Below are 21,296 nucleotides of genomic sequence, written 5' to 3' on the forward strand. Positions count from 1 at the left end.
GTGTCTGCTACATTCAGACTCATGCTACAAACACATAGTGGATGCAGAATAGGATATTTAATAAAGATAAATACACAAATTTAATTGATCATGTTCTTTTGTTTTTATTTTATTCAACTTATTTTCCATGTAATTACTGCAAATATATTATTACCTGAATAGGCAGTGAATGCGTGAATGAAAATCATACAAAAAATGTTCATATTTAAATTTATGCTGTTTTGGTTTTACTTTTTTTATTCATTTATTTATTTATTTTGTTAATACTCAAATTTTAACGTAGAACAGTTTAATCAACTTCTTCGATGGTTGGTCCAGATCCTGCTCCAGGTGCACCACCTGGTGCGGCTCCAGCTCCTGGCATACCTCCAGGCATACCACCGGGCATACCACCAGGCATACCACCAGCTCCTTGGTAAAGTTTTGTCACAATAGGGTTGCAGATGTTTTCAAGTTCTTTTTGCTTGTGCTCGTACTCTTCTTTCTCAGCAAGTTGGTTTGCATCAAGCCATTTAATGATCTCATTACATTTGTCGAGTACAGTTTGTTTGTCGGCTGCGCTGATCTTATCTTTGAGTTTTTCATCTTCAACTGTGCTCTTCATGTTGAAGCAATAAGATTCAAGACCGTTCTTTGATGAAATTGTTTCTTTTTGTTTCTCATCTTCATTTTTGTATTTTTCAGCTTCATTGACCATTCTTTCAATTTCTTCTTTGCTAAGACGACCCTTGTCGTTGGTGATGGTGATTTTGTTCTCTTTACCTGACATCTTGTCGGCAGCTGATACATTAAGAATACCGTTTGCATCAATATCAAAAGTAACCTCAATTTGAGGAACTCCACGTGGTGCTGGTGGAATGCCAGAGAGCTCGAATTTTCCAAGAAGGTTGTTGTCCTTGGTCATAGCACGTTCTCCTTCATAAACTTGAATGAGTACTCCAGGTTGGTTATCAGCGTAAGTTGTAAAGGTCTGTGTCTGCTTAGTTGGAATGGTTGTGTTTCGCTTAATCAAAGCAGTCATGACACCACCAGCTGTCTCAATACCAAGTGACAATGGTGTAACATCAAGCAAAAGAAGATCTTGAACAGCTTCAGATTTATCACCATGAAGGATAGCTGCTTGGACGGCTGCACCATAAGCGACGGCTTCGTCAGGGTTAATAGATTTGTTGAGTTCTTTACCGTTGAAGAAATCTTGAAGGAGTTTTTGGATCTTTGGAATACGAGTAGATCCACCAACAAGGACGATGTCGTGGATAACAGACTTGTCAATCTTAGCATCACGAAGAGATTTCTCTACAGGCTCAAGAGTGCTACGGAATAAATCAGCACAAAGTTCCTCGAATCTTGCACGTGTGATGGACGTGTAGAAATCAATACCCTCGAAGAGTGAATCGATTTCAATGTTGGCCTGAGTTGATGATGAGAGAGTTCTCTTTGCACGCTCGCATGCAGTACGGAGACGACGAAGAGCTCGCTTGTTGCTGGTAAGATCTTTTTTGTACTTGCGTTTAAATTCTTGGACAAAGTGATTAACCATACGATTGTCAAAATCTTCTCCACCAAGATGAGTATCTCCAGCAGTAGATTTTACTTCAAAGATACCGTCTTCAATGGTAAGAATGGAGACATCAAAGGTACCACCACCCAAGTCAAAGATTAAAACGTTACGCTCTCCAGTTGCTTTCTTGTCCAAACCGTAAGCAATGGCGGCGGCAGTTGGCTCATTAATAATACGTAAAACGTTCAAGCCTGAAATAGTTCCAGCGTCCTTGGTTGCCTGACGCTGCGAGTCGTTAAAGTAAGCAGGTACAGTAATTACAGCATTGCTGACAGTCTGACCAAGGTATGCTTCAGCTGTTTCCTTCATTTTTACTAATACCATGGAGCTCACTTCTTCAGGGAAGAAAGTCTTTGTCTCGCCTTTGTACTGAACTTGAATTTTTGGCTTTCCAGCGTCACTAACAACGTTGAATGGCCAATGTTTCATATCAGCTTGAACAGTTGCGTCATCAAAACGACGTCCAATCAGTCTTTTAGCATCTATACAGAATGATACCATCAAATAATTAGTATTATAAAGTAATTTATAATTTCAACGTCGTTTTTATCATATGACTCATCACAAAAATTATTCATGCCCATTATTAATTTATTTATATTTATTAAAAATGAAATTATTTATAATTAATATATATATATATATATATTTTTTTTTTTAAATATAATAAATTATGTCACGTATTAATTTATGTGAATGAGTCAGGGATAATCAAGAAGCTTCAGTGATAAAATAAATACAAAATGGCGGACTTACCAAAGATGGTGTTGTTGGGATTCATGGCGACCTGGTTTTTAGCGGCATCGCCGATAAGTCGTTCGGTGTCTGTGAATGCGACATAACTAGGTGTTGTTCGGTTTCCTTGGTCATTGGCGATTATTTCAACCTTTCCATGTTGGAAAACTCCAACACTGATAAAAAATAAATTAAATAAAATTATAAATATTTAATCGATATTTTAATTATTTCATATTAAAAATTCCATAAATTAATTTTGTCGTGAAATAAAATAATAAAATTAAAGTAATTACCAGGAGTAAGTTGTTCCCAAATCAATACCAACTGCGGGTGCTTTAGTAGTCATTTTTCTTTCTGAAAATTAAAGAACAAAACGCCGATTAGATCTTAGTAACTCGCAAAAAAAATATGCAAGGCAAAAAATAAAAAATAAAACAATTGAACTATCAAATTCAGGACGAAAAAAAATTGTAATATATGTACCTTTTATTATTTAATATTAACGCAATGTAATGAAGAAGGCAAATTACAAAAATGTAATTTAGACGAGGTTCAAATCTTTACTATCCAACGATTCACAACGTGAGTGGAGAGATCCGGAAGATGCACCCGTATATAACAGCTTGGTAAGCGACGCTTCTGGAACGTTCTTCCCGCCTGAGTAATAATTTCGACCAACCGCTCATTAGTTTCTTCTAAAAACTAATTCCCATTGGTCGATGTCAATAAATACTAGAGTCAAAGTATTTTGTATTTACTTATTTTTATAGCAAAAAAAAGTTGTTAAAATTTAAACATCTTTTCATAAATATTTATAAATATTTTGAAACTTTTTAATACCATTTTTTTTCAAAACGAAACATATTTAAACTTTTAAACAAGTATTGATTTGACTATTTAAATAGAGGGGCAAAGGGAGGAATGCGTCATGATGCGGAAATGATTTTTGTAGAAACGTGGAGAATAATCTAGTGTCGAAAATATAGATCTCGAACTTTCAAGAATTTTCTATTAAATTTAATATGAACTTTTTTGCATTATGGAACAATTTTCAAATCATTACATGCAATATTTAAACAGGCAATAAAATAATTTCAAAATAAATTTTATTTTCATATTTCTTTATTAAATAATTTATTTGTTTATGATAAGGATTAACTAGTTGGCATTGGACTAATTTTATAAATTCCTTTTATGATTTGTCAATTCAGTTATCATGAATCATCAAACATTATATTGATTAGTACATTTTATCCATACTTAATTAGTTAATAAACGTAACATAGATATGTTTTATTTAAATTTATTCTACAAAAATACGACAAAAGAAATTTATAAATAATGAAAGGGAAAGTAAACATCTAAAATAAATTGCTAAGTTTAATTGTATAAATATTTGAATCAATATTATTATTTTGCTAAATGAAGGATAGCTAAATATAAAGAAGGCCAGACAGAGACAAGGTTACTCCAGGTGCTCCAGGTGTACACGTTTTTAATTCTCATCTTGAAATTGTATTTAAATTAATAAACATTTTTAATAATGCTTTATTATTATATTTTGAATGTAATATATTTATAAATTCAAGATTTATTTTACAAATAGTTGAGATAAATGATATTCGAAATAATTGACTTATGCATATTAACTGGAATGTAAAAAAAATTGCATGTTTTTTTAATTTTCGAAAAATTTATTGAATGTAAATGTAAACATATCCAAAAAATGTATTTGCAGCTTTACAAAATAATTTTTCTGTAAAAAGAAAAGTCAAAATATCGATTTCCTCAGCTACGTTTCTATAGATGCATATTTTTTATGCATATCCATTTATGTAAAAATATGTGTAAGCCATTGTTGAGTTACCGGCTTAGCGACAGTTCCGATTTAGTATAGGATAGTGAGGGAAAAGTGGAGTCACATATCTATATATTTGTAGGTGTGTGTATACATATACAAGTATAGTCAAGTAAAACTCAACCGTTTTTTGGTCGAGTACGAATAATGAAAATTTTCCTAAGGTAACTTTAGTTACCAACTTACCTTTTTCCACTTAATTTATTTTTAAGTTGGAGAATCTTTATCTATTTAATTTTTCATTTTGACTTAAGCTAATTTATGATATTTTTTTTCGTCTTTATGATAATTTGAATAACTTATTGCAAATTTATTTACTTCTTAAACCATATCGTAACATTATTTTTTATGGATGTGTTCAGAAATATTTTTAGCTATGTGTATGCAAATTACCTTATAAAGTACAATAACTATAGGTATATTAAAGAGTTGAAAATTTCCTTTCAATAAAGGTAAACAATTCCTTTCTACGAGATTTCTATGAACAAGCCCCTTGCAGATTTTCATTGAATCTAAAGCTAAAGCCACCTTTTCATGTTATTTAATATTCAAAAACGTTCCCGCGAATAGTTGTAACGTTGTTTATAAAAAATAATCTCTATTTTATTTAATATTAATATTTATCATTATATTAATTACTATATGAAATATTATTAGAGTTTAGATTATTATGGCTTCTTCCGCAGATATTGCAACAGTAAGTAATAACAACTTTTTAAAATTAGTACTTAACTAACCTCAAAAAATAATAATTTTGTTTTTTTCTTAATTATTGTAATTAAATGTTTTAATAAAAAAAAATTTTTTTCAGGCAAGATTGCGAGCATATTTGAATTTGCCATTGATAGAACGTTGTAAAGAATTAGCAGTATTTATAGTCGAATCTAGCACAACGGAACTACAACATGTTTTTCCAATTCTTATCGATTCCATTTTTGGTGTAACATCTAATGTAGGATGGGGCTTACACAATATTAATTTAAAAAAACATCCTTATGAACATGAAACTCTATGCAACTTTTTTGGTCCTCAAGGACCTATTTTTACTTTATGTTATAAACTTTTGCCTGATTGTTATCTGAAATATAATTTTCCTATTTCATTTCTTCCTGTAAGTAATTTTTTTTTTTAATCATTAGAATAAATTATTGTAGCTTTTATTTATCATTCAATTTTGTTATTTTAGACAAAAATAAAGCTATTAGTAGAAGAAGGTATCATCCCACCTTTTTACCAGGATAAATTAAAAGATGACCATAATACAAGATGCCCTGCTGCTTTATTATTGAATCCTTTTGAATACTATATATTTCACTTTGCTTATCATTTAACAAATCCATGGCTACAACTTCATTTAAATGATGATGTTTGGACTAATTGGGAAACTGCTTACGTTCAGCTTGCTCATTTATATTTATATCATTTTTTACCACGAGACAATTCTCCGGTATTACCTATAATTGGACCATACGTAAGAACAACACCGCCAAGAAAATTAATGCAGTCACCTGATTTAAAAAGATTACAAACTCCACGACTTTTAAGAACTTCTATACTATCTCCAGCGTCTCCACCGTCAGGAGTTCCTCAACAACAGTGTTTACCTCAAGTGTGGCGCAGTGAAACTGTTGTCCAAGTATTTTTAGATTTTTGGCTTGAATATACAGAAGAAGATAAGTTAATTTCACCGCTGAATTCTTCTTTATCTTCTTCACTACCACGAAGAAATAGTATTCATTCTGGGGAGCATATTCGTTTGGTTCGTGCTTTTATAAAAACGTTACATGAATTTGCGAATAGTGCAACAGGTAATAAAAGTGCGATGGATGAATTAAAGAGAATAATACTTCCGTCGATACAAGGAAAAATTTACACCTTTTTACGACAAGCTATTTATCATTGGCCATTAGATAGTTCATTTAGACTTATTCTTGAAGCTTGGTTAAGTTTTATTCAACCCTGGAGATATATTCCAGACTTTGGAATTACGAAGAGTACAAAATGTAGTGAAGAAGAAAAAGGAAAAATTTCTGATCCATCATACTGGATGCCATTTGTGGCTAATAATTTATTAGCTTATACTGCAATTTTTCAGCAGCTATTACCAAGATTCATGCGAACTGATCTGGTAGCACCAAAAAATGCTTTGATGCTCTTTAGAGTTACTAAAGTATTTTCTCAGCCACATTTAGCGTTTATGTTGGCTGAAGCTGAAAGTTGTATAAGTGATACAAGTTTAACTCGAAGCAAAATATCAACAAGTCAATGGAATAATATTATTAGACAACAAATTGTTGAACTTGAAGGTTCGACATACCAATACATTCCAATGTTCTCTGCAGCAACATCGAGTCAGGTATTCTATTAGTTAATAAATTAAAACGAAAAAAAAAGTTAATTAATTATTATTTAACACTGATTAAAATTTATTTCAGATTATAAAACTTCTGATAACAATAAAACAAGCTTATCTTACTGCAGTCAGTATAGTCGAAGCTTTGGAAAAAAGACGCATAGAAAGAAAATTTTTTAAGTCTTTATGGGAATTTTTTAATGGTGATGAATGTACTGACGATGATATTGGTTTAATTGAAAGAAAAAGAGTACCTGGATTATTAGCTAATGCTCAGCAACAATTAGTTGATATATTTGAAGTAATAATTTACTATTAAGAGCGTAGTTTAAATTAGTTTAACTAATTATTTAATATTATAAATCAATGTTAATTTAGCTCGGTGACATTCCTGAAGCTTTTATCGCTGCTGACAAAGAGTATCATGACAGTATTTTATCTACATCTTTCTGTCATCAATCACACGTAAAAATTAATTTTTATACAAAATATAATATAAAAATATTGGAAAAATCTTGATAATTTGAAATATTCTTTTTTTAAATATTCATTGATTTTAATTCAATATCAAAATAAAAAATAAATCAATTTAAATACAACATAATATTAGTAAAGTAAGAGACTCAGTACCCGATCAGGGAACTATTACCCGATCACTAAAGTATTTGTACATCTATATGTACTAAATTTTACTAAATATAGATATATAAATACATGGAGTGATCGAGTACTAGTTCCCTGATCAGGTACTGAGTCTTTCACCTTATGTAGAAGATTTAAATCCACCAAGTTCAAATTATCTGGTTTTATTTTGACGTTTATTAAATGTTATTCATTATAAATAAATATTTTATGGTAATTTATTTTTTAGATGAATTCCAGCATGGATTCTAGTCGACCGGGTGAATTTGTATTAATTCGAAACGCACATCAAAATTGCAAATGTATGGATTATATGGGAGATCCAGAATTAAAACCTGTGTCTTCAAATGAATCTGCATTCCTCGTACGCTTATTGTATAGGTTTTGCGAAGTTATTAATCATAAGGTGTGTTGTATAATTTTAATCGATAGTTATATTGATTTATAAATGCATTATATTAATAAATTTATGAAATATTTAATTTATTTGTAGTACGAGACAAAGATCATATCAATGTATAATAGGAATGATTTTATTGGAAGAATTGCAAGAAAAATTCTTCAACCACCAACAACGATTATTCAACTACCAAAACGTACACAATCAGGTTTTTTACCAAGAAAAGAACGATGTCTTCCGCCACGATTGTCTCTAAGATTTTTCGCAAGACATAACTTTATTGTACTTATGCTTCTTGGGGCTTTTATATTTTGTCTTATGGGTTATAGTGTACCCTTTTTTATATGTTTTTCTTGGTTTCTTTGGATAGTTTACATTCTTATTGGAGCTGCTTGTGAACCATGGGTTTCCAGATTTCATGTTGATAGTTTAAGATCCAACAGTCAACTTTTTCAATAAAGTAATAATAATAATTTACTCAAATTATATGGTGTGATTCCATATTAAATATCTTGTAATTTTTTTACATTCGTGACAAATAAATGAAGCCATTAAAAAAATATAAAATATGATTTTTTATAATTATGAAGACAAGAGGGGTCTGATGCTGTAGTCTTGATGCTTCCAATCTTATATTTTACGCATTTTTTTTTCCTACGTAACACTTCTAACAAAAAGATTAGTGAAAAAAATGGTTTTCAATGTCACATTACAATGCAAGATAAGTTAATAATTAGTTAACCATCTAAAATTTAAGTAAGAAGTTTAAATTTTAAAATATGTTTTATTGAAATTGATACTGAAGATTTTTTTTTATATGATAAAAAAAAGTACCATTATGAAATAGATCAACTGAAAAAAATGGCATATCCATGTAAATTATAGAATTTCAAAATATAATTGAGTATATATGAGAGATTTCACGCCACATTGATGACTTTTGACTCCGACCCCTTTCGATTTGGCTGAAAATTTTTTTTTCCTTTTCTACTCCGTTAAAATAATTTTTCAGGAAATTTTCAAATTTTTTTACCCAACCCAAAAAAAGTTATGAGTTTTTCAAAAATAAGACTTTTATTTTTTCAAATAGCTATAACTTCTTAGAATATTGACTAATTGGGACGTTTTTTTTTCAAAATTTTTGTTTTTGAATGAACTTTCCAGAAAAAAATACAAAAAAAATTTTAAGATGATAAACTCTATGAAATTTTCGGCTTTTCTGAGAAAAACCACTATTTTCTTAAAGTTCGCCATTTTTTATTTTTTTTTTATTTTCTCAAAAAAAACTTCAATTCATTCTGCGAATTTCCCCGCCAATCTCAGAGTGGGCGGACTTTTCCTTCTATTTTTTATTATCAATTGAAAAAAAAATTTTTGCCCAGTTGGGCTTACTTTACAAAACGACACTCCGGAAATTTTTGAGGATTTATAGACGACTTCAGGGTTTGAAAAATTGAGATGAAAAAATTAATTGAAAATGGTAATCCTCGAAAAAATTTGGATTTTTAACAAAAAATAGAAGATACCTATAAATAATTTTACTGTGATTTCTTTCAAAAACTACACCTGAAAACGAAGAAAATGAAAAAAAAAATTCCATTTGGTTCATTTTTGACCAAGTTACAGGTTTTCGAAAAATAAATCTAACGCACATCGCTATTTCAAAAGCCTGTAACTTGTTCAAAAATAAACCAAATGGAATTTTTTTTTTCATTTTCTTCGTTTTCAGGTGTAGTTTTTGAAAGAAATCACAGTAAAATTATTTATAGGTATCTTCTATTTTTTGTTAAAAATCCAAATTTTTTCGAGGATTACCATTTTCAATTAATTTTTTCATCTCAATTTTTCAAACCCTGAAGTCATCTATAAATCCTCAAAAATTTCCGGAGTGTCGTTTTGTAAAGTAAGCCCAACTGGGCAAAAATTTTTTTTTCAATGGATAATAAAAAATAGAAGGAAAAGTCCGCCCACTCTGGGATTGGCGGGGAAATTCGCAGAAAGAATTGAAGTTTTTTTTTGAGAAAATAAAAAAAAAATAAAAAATGGCGAACTTTAAGAAAATAGTGGTTTTTCTCAGAAAAGCCGAAAATTTCATAGAGTTTATCATCTTAAAATTTTTTTTGTATTTTTTTCTGAAAATTTCATTCAAAAACAAAAATTTTGAAAAAAAAAACGTCCCAATTAGTCAATATTCTAAGAAGTTATAGCTATTTGAAAAAATAAAAGCCTTATTTTTGAAAAACTCATAACTTTTTTTGGGTTGGGTAAAAAAATTTGAAAATTTCCTGAAAAATTATTTTAACGGGGTAGAAAAGGAAAAAAAATTTTCAGCCAAATCAAAAGGGGTCGGAGTCAAAAGTGGTCGATGTGGCGTGGAATGCCCCATACATATTTTATTTTGAACGCGATTGAAACGAAAAAGTAGACTTTTTAATTATTTAATATTGAGAGACAAAACTTTTAATCTCAACCAATAATTGTCTTAATAAAATATGTCTTAGTAAAATTTCCTATTTTGAAAAATTTTTTATCAAAACAATATGATCAAACTAATTTCAATAAATAACAATAAAAATATAAACAGAAATGATTTGATAAATATTGTTTTAATTTATTACGATATTTATTTTATTAACTTTTGTGTATACAACATTTTTTAATAATATCTAAATAATTCTTAAAGTAGAAATTAATAAAATAAAATAATGTATTAATAAAAAGTGATACATGTATCATTTATTTGTTAAACAATTTTCTAACTTTTTTGTTGGCAATAAGCCATACTTTAACTCAAATACTTAATCATTTTTTATGCAAACGTAGTACGCAAAAGAAATGATTTTAATCGTAAATACAAATGAATAATATATAAAGTCTCGAAGAAATATATAAAATAGTAAACATGTAGTAAATTTAATTAAGTTATAATCAGATTAATAGCCTTCAAGAATGCGATAAATATCAACCAAACTATATTTGAATTGCATAATTTCCTGGGAAGGATACTTGGAATATTTACCAAGAATATTAAGCGCATAATTTAAAAGAGTTACAATCTTGTTAAAATCAACTGAAATTTTTTCTTCAGTAGTGAGATTTTTTGACATAATGGGTATTACTAAAGGTTGAATTTTGTTTTTAAGATTTGTAATTTTTCTTTTAATGTCCGCAGGCATTACTTGACTCTAAAAAAATATAAGAAGTACTAATTATTATATGGTAAAATTAAGCCTTATTTGCATAAATTAAGTTGATTAGTAAATGTGCAAATAAAGTTTTAGATAATTATTATAATTAATAACATAATTACCATGCAGGATGGTATTTTGTAACTGGGATTCCAATTGTGTTTACAAGCATAACATTTACAAAAATAGTGATAAAGATTTTTAAGTTTTGCTCTTCTTTCTTCAGTAGTTTGAAATATATATTCTGGCCCATAGCTGCAATAAATCTGTTCACCTTTTTTAATTGTTTGAATACTAATCATTGAATTCATATCATTTAAAACGAAATGGTAGATATTGCGATCACAACTATGATTACAAAGTTGAAAAAAGGGTTGAATTATTACTCCACGTTTGGTTAATATTCCATCGTCATTCATTAATTCAATCTAAAGGAAATAGATTAATTAACCATTTTAAAAAACATTAATTATTACATTCATAATAATAATATTGAGAAAGGAATAAAATAAATAATTTAATTATTTTCGTTTGAATTAGAACTAAATTGAAATAATAATAAATACTTCTGTTGCGCCATTTCGGACAATTTGTAAATGACGATAGAGTAATTGGCAAATAAACATGGCATTTTTATCTTCAATTAAATCCTTGTAATTATTAAATTTTTTTTCAATTAGATCAGTTAGTACACTTAAAAAATACAGTATTCCAACAGCTTTCAATGCATATTCCATCGCAAACAAATTATCAATTGGTAACCGAGTTAGTGAATAAACACTTGCGTACTTGGTTTCATCATATTTTGAGCCAGTAAAAGTTTTATTAATTGGATCTGTAATTATATTATACTTATGTTATTTACCATAACAATTTGTTATTAAATTGGTGCGGCATAAAAGTAAATCACATAATTATTATTACCTGAAACTGATTCAAATTCTTTAATTTTATTTTTAAGTCCTTGAATATTCCCAAGTTCTTTAAGAGCTTTAATCAATAATCTTAAACTTAAAATTTCGACAGTACTCATATCAGATGCAATCATTACACCAATCATTTTACACTCAATGTCATGATATTCATTCCACGCAGATTTACGACAATCATCATTACAAAAAACAATATTCACGCAAGATTGGCAAGGTATAGGATTCCATAGATATTTAGAGCAATGCCAACAATAGTTATAATAATTATCTGGAAAGAGTAATGATGCGTATGAACGATGTACTACTAGAGTTTCACCAGGTTCGATATCACGTGTAGCGACAATGTGTCTTCCAAATTCTTCAGAATATTTCAAAGCAATTGCGCCACTTGCACGAGATATTTTAGAATTGCTACTTGATATAGAACCTAAATAATTATCAGCTGACCAAATTTTTCGAGGTTGTTCCGCGGTTTTATTATCACTAAACTCAGCTAAAGCAGTTTTAATTTTCTGTTTATTAATTGGATCCATTTTTTCCATCCACAATCGAGCATTAGCCAATGAATCTTTGACTTCTGATACCATATTGGGACTACATGCTTTTAATGCTTTCGCTTGACGTACATAAAGCTTAGCTTTTAAATTGTCTGGATATCCAATCTTCAATGCAAAACCTACATCAATTAACGACTGTTGATATAATCTTTGATTGCAGAGCACAGCTGAACGATTTGCATAAGCTTTAGCCATTTCTTCGGAATTTTCTGGTGCGTAAGCTAACGCTTCAGTGTATAATTTGAGTAATGATTTATAATGTAAAGTTAATATTTGTTTGTTAGCTTTATTTATTTTTTCTAATGCTTTTTCTGAGCTTTTTTCCTGATGGTGTTTAATCGTTAATAATTCTTGATGATCTTGCAGAAATATCATAGCAAATTTAATTTTTTCTTCAACAGTGACCATTTTTGATAACTCTGGGGAATGTATTAATGGAAAAATAGCTAATTTCCAAGCATTTAAGTCCAATTCTATAAATATATATTTTGTTAGCAATAAATAAAAATATTTGAATTGAAATCATCTATTACAACATATTCGTAAATTTAAAATTAATTTTAAACTAGTTTTTAAATATAATGTTTAAATAAACTAGTTTTAAACAATATTTATTAATGTTGGATACTTAAAATAAAAAAATTTAGAACAATGGATGATATACATATGATTGACATCTTACCCCTCGTCTCTGACATTTTGAATGTATTTTTTTTTGTTTTCCGAAATAAATTTTTAAAGATATTTATTAACTTTTATTATTATTTATTTATTTAATAAAATTTATGAAACTAATTTCGTTATTTCTTCCGAATGAAGAATAGTCCTTTCATGATATCGTTTTTAACAAAGTAAAACAAAAATAATTTGCGCAGCAAAAAATGTACCTATGTCAGGTCTGAAATAATAAATACTGCCAATATTTCAAAACTTAATTAAACTATATCTCAAAAAACAAAAGAGCACGTACATAAAAATTTTATTTTTTTATGTACTTTTTTATTACGATCCTGAAGTAGCAGACAGTTAAAAATTTTTTGAATTTTTTTTGAACAATTAAATTTGGAGAAAAAAAAAACTAAAAATATGTACATTTAGAAAATTTAAGACTACGAGTGCAATTGTAAAAATTTTTTTTTTTTTTTTTATAATTTATCTTTTTTTAATTGTTTTTTATATTAACATAATTCATTAAAATATCGTAAGCTATCGACTAAAATTATTTCATTTTAAGTAATACATTTAATTTAACGAATTAGTAAATTTCATCATTCCTCGAGTGTGAGAAATATAATAAAGAATTTGATTTCTTTTTGTGTTTAAATTTTTCCGCCTTTTAAATTATTCGACCCCCCAAGTTAAAAAATCCTGAAATTAACAGGCAATCAACAATTATCGGATTTTTTTTTAACAAATAAATCATAAAAAAAAAAGAAATTGAAAACATGCACATGTAGAGAATTAACAAAGCTATATGGTCAATTTTTTAAAATATTTTTTTTCATAATTTATGGTTTAAAAAAATTAACAAGTTAATAGACTTCCGCTAACTTCAGTACCATTACTTTGTGCATACAGCCGCGATTACGTAGATGTTGTTTAGTATCGTTAATCTTTGTAGGTGTACAATGTATCTAATCTTATTATAACGCTTTGGTACGAGCGGGGCACATTTTCACCGATCCAGCCTCACAAGAGACTTAAGGGGTAACGGTAACCGATTTTCAATTCAATTTAATTTACGGACAAACACTAGAAACCTAAAATAGAGAGTCTTTAGCGTTTTTCAAAACCTTAACAGAGGGCTAGAAATTTCGTATTTTCAAAAATCCTAATTCGTCTCCGAGATAAATTGTTTTAAAATTCTCATTTACTCAACGAGTGCAACAAAGATAGTCCCGTTTATTTTTCTGAGTGTGAGAAAGAGGTCCGGTAGCGTATCCCCTTAAGGCTCGGCCGTACCTAACGAAATCTCGAATTTAAAAATTCTAATTATTTATTAAATAATTATCATAACAGCAATTTTCTTAGCTTCCGACTAAAAGCAGAAGACAAACTTCCTCGGAAAATTTTCATCATCCGAGTCCCATAAATATTCACAAAGTAATCAGAATTCTTAAATTCGAGATTTCGTTAGGTAGGAAAACTGTTCAAAATATTTGAATTGCCGCTTTTATTAAAATTGCACTCACGCTTGCGCATAACTAGGTGAAAAGGCTTTTATAAAAACAACCACTTAGCTTTAGTCGGTGTAGTGTCGATAAAATAATAATCTTCCATTGACTTTCTCAGAAACTTTATATCCCATGGTGAATAGATGATACCATTCTCTAGTATCCATGCTCCATGTGTGATGTCTATGGAATCTTGCACCCGGTATTCGGTATTTCATTGCATATCATTTCATCTTGTTTGATTGTTCGATAGTACTTGAGAATTTAAAAAATTTTCGCACTATTGCACTTTTCATTAAAAAAATATATATATTAGTTAAAAATAATAAATAAACAGTCTTAGCATTATTCAATGGCCTTATTATCGAGAAATATATTTGAAATTTCAAGTAAGTAGACAATAATTTAGTTTATAACCTAGAAATACCATTCGTGTTGAAATTATAATTTCTTATTTATATTGTTTATTAAAATTGAATGTGTTTTTTCTATTTTTAAGAATACACTTTAATATTATCACGGCGTCTGATACATAATATTGTTGATAATACCAAGCAATCAGAAGCAGTAATACGAAATGGGCCCTTAGACGATGATTTTGCAATACCAAATGGGCCTTTAGACGAAGATCTGGTAAGTTAATTATTAACTTTTGGAAATTAATGTAATTAAAAAAGTAATTTATAAAATGAGTTTATTATTTTAACTAGAATATAAATGAAATAGATTATTTATGATTTGTTAGTAATAATAATAATTTTTTATGTTATAGCCCATTAAAATGCAAAGAAATCCATTTGAGAAAGAAAAAAAATTATGTGTTTTATGTAGATTAAACATAACTCCTGATTGGAAAAACGTACGACTATTGTCTCAATTTCAAAGTGCATACACTGGAAGAATTTATGGGCGTCATATAACTGGTTTATGTAAGCATAAGCAAGAATTAGTTGAACGTGAAATTCTCAAAGCACAAACTTGTGGTTTTATGAGTGTTTACCTTAAAGACCCTAATTATTCATATGACCCAATGCTTTTTGATCCTAATAATCCATTTAGACCACACAAATATTAGTGAAAAGAACTTTCTATAATTAAATTGTAACTTTATTTGACGATTTTCTTTTTTTCTAAAATAATAGATACAATAAAAATAAAAAGAAATCAAACAAATTTAATGGCTATTATTTATTTTATAATTTAAAGATAAATCATAATTTATATAAACTTCTAATACTTAAAATAATTATAAAGTATTTTTTAAACTGTTTTCTCAATTACAATTAAATATTAATAATCTTCTTTAGGAAAATCAACTATATGTTCAGGAATGCCGAGCATTTTCAATATTTCATTCATTTCTAAAGTTTTTCCATTATCAAGCTTTTCTGAACAATCTTTTTGATATTGAATAAGCGCTTTTTGACAAGCTTCTCTCCATCTTACAATATCGACGTGGACATCTTCTTTTTTGTTCTAAAAAATGCATCTAATTACAATTATTAAATACATAGAGTTTAATTTTTTCAAGTTAATAAATTATAATTTTTTTTTTGTTTAAAATACATAAACCTTATATAAATATTCACATAAACATTCGTTAATTTATTTAGACGTTAACATTTAAAACTTTCTACGGTAATTAATTTTTAATCAATACACTTTTTTTAATAAAAAACTTATATTATGTGCATTCAAAAAAAACAATAGTATATTACATGGCAAGGGATAAAATATGGCGCCACACTCGATGAAGTTAGCTGTCCGATCTGAAGGCGAAAGCTGGCATCATCTGGTCTCAAAGCGGGGCCGTACTTAACAAATTCTCGAATTTTAGATATCTCTTAATTTATGAACAAGTAACCAGCAGTCACTACGTGACTGCCCAAATATCACTACTAAATTTATAGAATACGCAGAAAAAAGGATTTCTTGCCGCAAAAAATTTTAATTTTCACCAAGAAATTTTATGCATTATCAATTAAATACAAAAATTGTCTTGGAGCGAGAAAATATTTTTTTGGTCAAAAAATAACTCCTTGTACCAAGTATTTTTTTCTAGTTCTGAATAAATTTTTGTTTTTAATTCACGATGCAAAATATTTCTTGGGGTAAGTAAAAATTTTCTTCAGGCGAGTAAAGATTTTTTGTGTCAATGAATCCTTTTTTTTCTATGCACACTTTTTTGGCTTTGAGAAGCTTCCTAAAACCAAAAGGGAGTATAAAAATCTGTCATTTTGAAATAAGTAACGCGATATAAATAATATAGCTATATATTCAGTGACATTCAGTCATATTTAGTGATGGAATAATTAACGTATTAATTTATTTAAAGAAAATAAATACGATCGTCTTTTTTCTCGCGTAATTCAAATGTAATTCGAATGATATAGATAAATCTATTTATCTCAATACTTGGCAATTAAAAAGAGTTTAAACTATGAAAAGGCACAAATTCAAGTCAAGACCTATCTAATGATACCAATTTCAATAACATTAAGTAATTCTATCATATAGATACGACGAGAACAAAATTTTCCTTATTCTCTTAATAATATAGATTATCATTGCAGTGATTTTTTCAGCTTCCGATAAAATGCGTAGAACGAACAAGTCCCATATATATTTAAAACTTAAGTAGATATCTAAAATCCGGAAATTCGGTTAGTACTGCCGATCCTTCACTCTTGTTTTATCCTTTACCACGCAATAAATTTTTTATATTACCCGCATTGACACTGAGAGTTATAATGTCTCGAGCTAGTCAAAATAGGGTAATATCAGACGTTTTGTTTTTAATAAAATTCAAGTAATTTAACAGAGAAAACAATGGCTTATGAATTGAACAAGTTTTCCTTATGATTATTTTTATTGATTTATTTTATTAATTTTTCAAAGACACTTATTAATTTCATTGGATATTAGAATAATATAAATATTAGTGTGGTCGTTAAAAATTAAATTTTCTCAGACGTCCTATAAAAAGCATCTTTTTATTGAAAAAATAAGTGGGGAATTTGGTTTTTTCTAAAACTGGAAAATGTCATATTCAGTTTTTTATAAAATGTGTATTTATGAAGATATTTTTGACAAAATTTTCTTACATCTGATGAATTGAGCCTTTTAAGGATTACAAATTTTGAAAATGACATTTTTCTAAGTATATAGAAACTATAACAAGCATTAATTATTGACATGTTACGAGTTACGAATTTGTTTATATTTGAGAAAAAACCTTATCTTTAACATTCATTATCCTTTAGATGCTCAATTGATAAGATCTAAAAAATTTTTTTAAAAATATCTTCTTAAATACACATTTTATAAAAAAAAATGAACATGATCTTTTCTGTCAAGAATTTAATTTCCTACCAAATTGTTTCTATGATTTTTTTCTTTAATCTGCCTATTTCATGAGACATTTAAAAAAAAACCGCGATCGTATCGAAAAATGAATTTTGATCGTTCTGAGGCACGTATTCTTTTTACTTGAAACGAAAAAACGAAACCCCCCACGTATCTTTTCACTAAAAATAAGTTTTTTATGAGGCTTCTGAGAAAATTTAATTTTTAACGACCACTGTAATAAATATTCCCATAATAATAAAATTAGCAGGAAATTGAACATTCAATACAATTTTATTATTAATTCAGCAACGTTTCGCTCTCTTTATTAGAACTTCATCAAGCTTATAAAACACAATACCAGCTTAATGATATAGTACAATACTTTCTCATCAATATAACAATATTCACTTGAATAAGTTATGTTAATATTCAATATATTAGACATACAGATTCACTATATTAATTAAAAACTGCTTGATTACTAAGCTTCTAGTTAATTAACTTCTAGTGTTTTAGAAGCCTGCTGATGATAAAGTTCTAAAAAAGAGAACGAAACGTTGCCTGATTAATAAAGGTTTTATCTAGGATGCTAATACGTCATTGAATAAATATTTAAAAGTTTATTATAAATAAATGCAATTCTAGCAAGGAAAAATGAAGACAGAAACTGATCGGTTTCTGTCCTCTAAATCGCATCGGTATGAAAAAGAGTAGATTCAGCATATTGCTCCGAGTACGCATATACTGATGTATTAAATTATTTTAGAGCAGAGTGCAGAGCAGACAAATGACATAAATGTATGGTAAATAAATGTGCTAAGAGCAACAAGCCGAATTTGTCAAGACATTGTAACTTGCAGTTTCTATACAGGTGGTATAAAAAATTAAATTTCAGTAAAAAAAACTTAATTTGAATTATTTTTTACCTTTTTTCGATAAGCAAGCTTAGTTTTCGTAACCTCAATTTCTAGTTTTTTACTTCTGATTCTATTTTTAAGTGCTAATAAATCACTTTGAGTTGGTTCTGAATCTTGTATATTAAATGTTGGACAATAAATATTTTCTGATTTGTCTAATTCAATTTTACGACGTTTTATAATATCTTGTGGTAGCGTTGAAATTTTTCTATATTTAAAATTTTTAAAACCAAACAATTATAAATATATTATATAATTATATAGATAAAAAAATATATTTACGAATCAGGAGATGGTGATACTGGATAAAGCCTCTTCAAATTACTTTTAACTGGCGTCGTATCATTTCTTATTGGCGAACAAAATGGTTTATTTGCTAGATAACTATTTCTTAATGGGGTGCGCATTAAATTTGTATTTTTATTATTCATTTCAATAATTATATTAATTTTTTGTATTTCTTATGACTAATATACAACTTTATAAATCACTGTTATAAAATTAAACGAAACTAAAAGAAAACATTTAAGAATATTGATTAATTAAATTCTATTAATTGATTTTCAAAATTACATTTTTAGATTCGATTATGTTTAATTAATTTATAACATTAAATGGATAATTACAATGTAAATTATTAAATGATACTTTATACGTAAAAACAGCTGATAAACAACTTAAAATACGCACGTGTGTTATTGTTGGTTCTCTATTTTTGGTTACCAGCAGACAATAAAAAAGAACAAAACTGTTATACAATTATGTGGAAAAATTTAAAAACACACTAAAAAAACATTCTGATTAAAATAATTATTAAAATTTTCAAAGCAATGATGAAAATAATAATAATAAAGTATATAAATTTAAAAAAGTATACAGAAGTTTTTATACTAATATTAAATTAATTAATATAATTATTATAGTTATTTTTTAACGTTAATATTACGACCAAGTGGATTAAATTGATACATTGATGCTGAATCACTTAAGTTATCATTATTAATTTTATCATTTTGATTTTTTTCTAGACCGTTAATATTTTTATTAATATTAATTTTTGTATTATTAGCGATATTATTAATATTTTTATAATCATTTAATGGTTTCTTATGATTATCTTTATGAATTGCAAAAGCTTCTTTAATTGTAGATTGTCGTTGATTTTTTTTTGTAGAATTTACTTGATCATTTATTTTACTATAATTATTTTTAGCTGAATTATTTATATTTCTTGAATGTGATATCGGATTGTTTTTCGTCGTTCCTCGATTTGAAATTTCTGTTTTTTGTCTAAAAGTTAAATTATAATTTAAGATTAGATAATTTATTTTGTTACACTTCACTATAAACTAATAATAAAATATTTACGGATAAATTTTAGATTTAATGTTATGAGAGTTTAATTTATTGCTAGTACTGCTATTATTTTTGCCATAACTTTCAATTCTAATTGGAAGTTTAACAAATCGTTTTTCAGTTTTAAAATCAAATTGATTGTCATAACCCACTAATACTGGAGGAGTTGGAATATTAATGTTGGTAGATGATTCTTTTTTAGATAAAGCCGTTCTCATTTGATTTAAATATTCACTGTAATGAAAATTAACCATTACTAATTTATCATTAAAAATATTTATAATATTAATTTTATAAAATTTAAAATACAATACCTATATTGATATAAATCATTGGACAGATCAAATAATTTATTTTGTCGATTTAAAACAACTGAAACCATGGAATCGTTAACAGTTTTATCAAATTCTCTTGTTTTACTCTTTATTCTTTTATTGTTGCTATCAATACTATCTTCATTATTATATTTTCTTTTATTATTATTACCTACATTTCCATTTGTAACCTCAGTAATAAAATGATCAATTTTCTCTAACTCTTTTTCGGATGGGAATTCGTTATCAAACCAAAGATTATCAGTTTCGTTTCGTTTTTCTGTTAAATCTGTTTGCGTTTCTTTGTCATGTAAAGTTTTTTTGTTACCATTCACGTTTCCGGCTTTATGTGATATGATTTTTTTTTGTAAAGTTTCAGGCATATTTTGTACTTCATTATGATGTTCTTGGTCTTGTTCTAATTGTTTTAGTGCTTTATCAACGCCTGTACACACAAAGCTAGGAGTATCATTGAAAATAGAATTGTCTTCATTAACTTTATCATTATTATTATTAATATTATTTTTATTAATTTGATGAGTTTGATGACTGAACTGATGTTGTTCATTATTTATATCAGATAATTCTAAATCAAGATTTTCGAAACTTATTCTTGAAAATGAGTGTGTAGCTCTCATGAGTTCTTGACAATTTTCAAAATTATCTAATGATTGTGAATAAATGTTGTCTTCAAAATGAACTGAATTTTCTTTTTTCACTATAAAATTTTCAGAATTATGATTATCAACTTCTAATTTACATGTCGTACAAATACTTTCTTTGTCAATAAATGCCAATAATTCTTCTTCATCTTCTTGTAACAATTTATCAACTGAAGCTTTATAATCATTCATTTTTATTTATTATTGTAGTTTTAATTTTCAAATCAAATACTTAATAATTATTGTTAATGTAATTATAGTGTTTATTGACATGAAAAATTTATTTTTATTTAAAA

At 27.5% G+C, this 21,296-nt stretch overlaps 5 protein-coding genes across 7 annotated transcripts; 2 read left to right on the top strand and 3 right to left on the bottom strand.

The window, feature by feature from the left end:
• Nucleotides 1-79: 79 nt before the first annotated feature.
• LOC130671896 (heat shock 70 kDa protein cognate 4) lies at nucleotides 80-2,939 on the bottom strand. Its single transcript, XM_057476015.1, has 4 exons — nucleotides 2,783-2,939; nucleotides 2,593-2,653; nucleotides 2,318-2,472; nucleotides 80-2,043 (listed from the first exon to the last, which is right to left on the bottom strand). The coding sequence occupies exons 2-4, from the start codon at nucleotides 2,643-2,645 to the stop codon at nucleotides 290-292; spliced, it is 1,962 nt and encodes a 653-aa protein (XP_057331998.1). The 5' UTR covers nucleotides 2,646-2,653; nucleotides 2,783-2,939; the 3' UTR covers nucleotides 80-289.
• A 1,271-nt stretch (nucleotides 2,940-4,210) lies between these two features.
• On the top strand, nucleotides 4,211-8,687 carry LOC130671895 (sphingomyelin phosphodiesterase 4). The gene is made up of 8 exons (XM_057476014.1): nucleotides 4,211-4,321; nucleotides 4,815-4,854; nucleotides 4,969-5,268; nucleotides 5,344-6,513; nucleotides 6,593-6,811; nucleotides 6,889-6,975; nucleotides 7,382-7,558; nucleotides 7,646-8,687. Exons 2-8 carry the CDS (start codon nucleotides 4,828-4,830, stop codon nucleotides 8,009-8,011), a joined length of 2,346 nt encoding a protein of 781 aa, XP_057331997.1. The 5' UTR covers nucleotides 4,211-4,321; nucleotides 4,815-4,827; the 3' UTR covers nucleotides 8,012-8,687.
• A 1,659-nt stretch (nucleotides 8,688-10,346) lies between these two features.
• LOC130671897 (SET and MYND domain-containing protein 4-like) lies at nucleotides 10,347-13,115 on the bottom strand. Its single transcript, XM_057476016.1, has 5 exons — nucleotides 12,912-13,115; nucleotides 11,665-12,702; nucleotides 11,307-11,575; nucleotides 10,863-11,168; nucleotides 10,347-10,737 (listed from the first exon to the last, which is right to left on the bottom strand). Exons 1-5 carry the CDS (start codon nucleotides 12,925-12,927, stop codon nucleotides 10,486-10,488), a joined length of 1,881 nt encoding a protein of 626 aa, XP_057331999.1. The 5' UTR covers nucleotides 12,928-13,115; the 3' UTR covers nucleotides 10,347-10,485.
• A 1,450-nt stretch (nucleotides 13,116-14,565) lies between these two features.
• On the top strand, nucleotides 14,566-15,576 carry LOC130671005 (28S ribosomal protein S18c, mitochondrial). Its single transcript, XM_057474673.1, has 3 exons — nucleotides 14,566-14,792; nucleotides 14,903-15,036; nucleotides 15,176-15,576. Exons 1-3 carry the CDS (start codon nucleotides 14,756-14,758, stop codon nucleotides 15,476-15,478), a joined length of 474 nt encoding a protein of 157 aa, XP_057330656.1. The 5' UTR covers nucleotides 14,566-14,755; the 3' UTR covers nucleotides 15,479-15,576.
• A 108-nt stretch (nucleotides 15,577-15,684) lies between these two features.
• Nucleotides 15,685-21,289, bottom strand: LOC130670998 (probable serine/threonine-protein kinase clkA). 3 transcript variants are annotated; one of them, XM_057474664.1, is made up of 6 exons: nucleotides 20,339-21,289; nucleotides 20,037-20,258; nucleotides 19,359-19,958; nucleotides 18,951-19,179; nucleotides 18,678-18,876; nucleotides 15,685-15,879 (listed from the first exon to the last, which is right to left on the bottom strand). In XM_057474664.1, exons 1-3 carry the CDS (start codon nucleotides 21,190-21,192, stop codon nucleotides 19,592-19,594), a joined length of 1,443 nt encoding a protein of 480 aa, XP_057330647.1. In that variant the 5' UTR covers nucleotides 21,193-21,289; the 3' UTR covers nucleotides 15,685-15,879; nucleotides 18,678-18,876; nucleotides 18,951-19,179; nucleotides 19,359-19,591. The 3 variants fall into 3 exon arrangements, with proteins under 3 accessions (XP_057330647.1, XP_057330646.1, XP_057330648.1); XM_057474663.1 differs by having other exon boundaries at nucleotides 19,295-19,958; XM_057474665.1 differs by having other exon boundaries at nucleotides 15,685-15,892; nucleotides 19,295-19,958.
• Between the last annotated feature and the right edge of the window lie 7 nt (nucleotides 21,290-21,296).

Source organism: Microplitis mediator, chromosome 7, assembly GCF_029852145.1.
Source record: "Microplitis mediator isolate UGA2020A chromosome 7, iyMicMedi2.1, whole genome shotgun sequence".
NCBI classification, from domain to species: domain Eukaryota; kingdom Metazoa; phylum Arthropoda; class Insecta; order Hymenoptera; family Braconidae; genus Microplitis; species Microplitis mediator.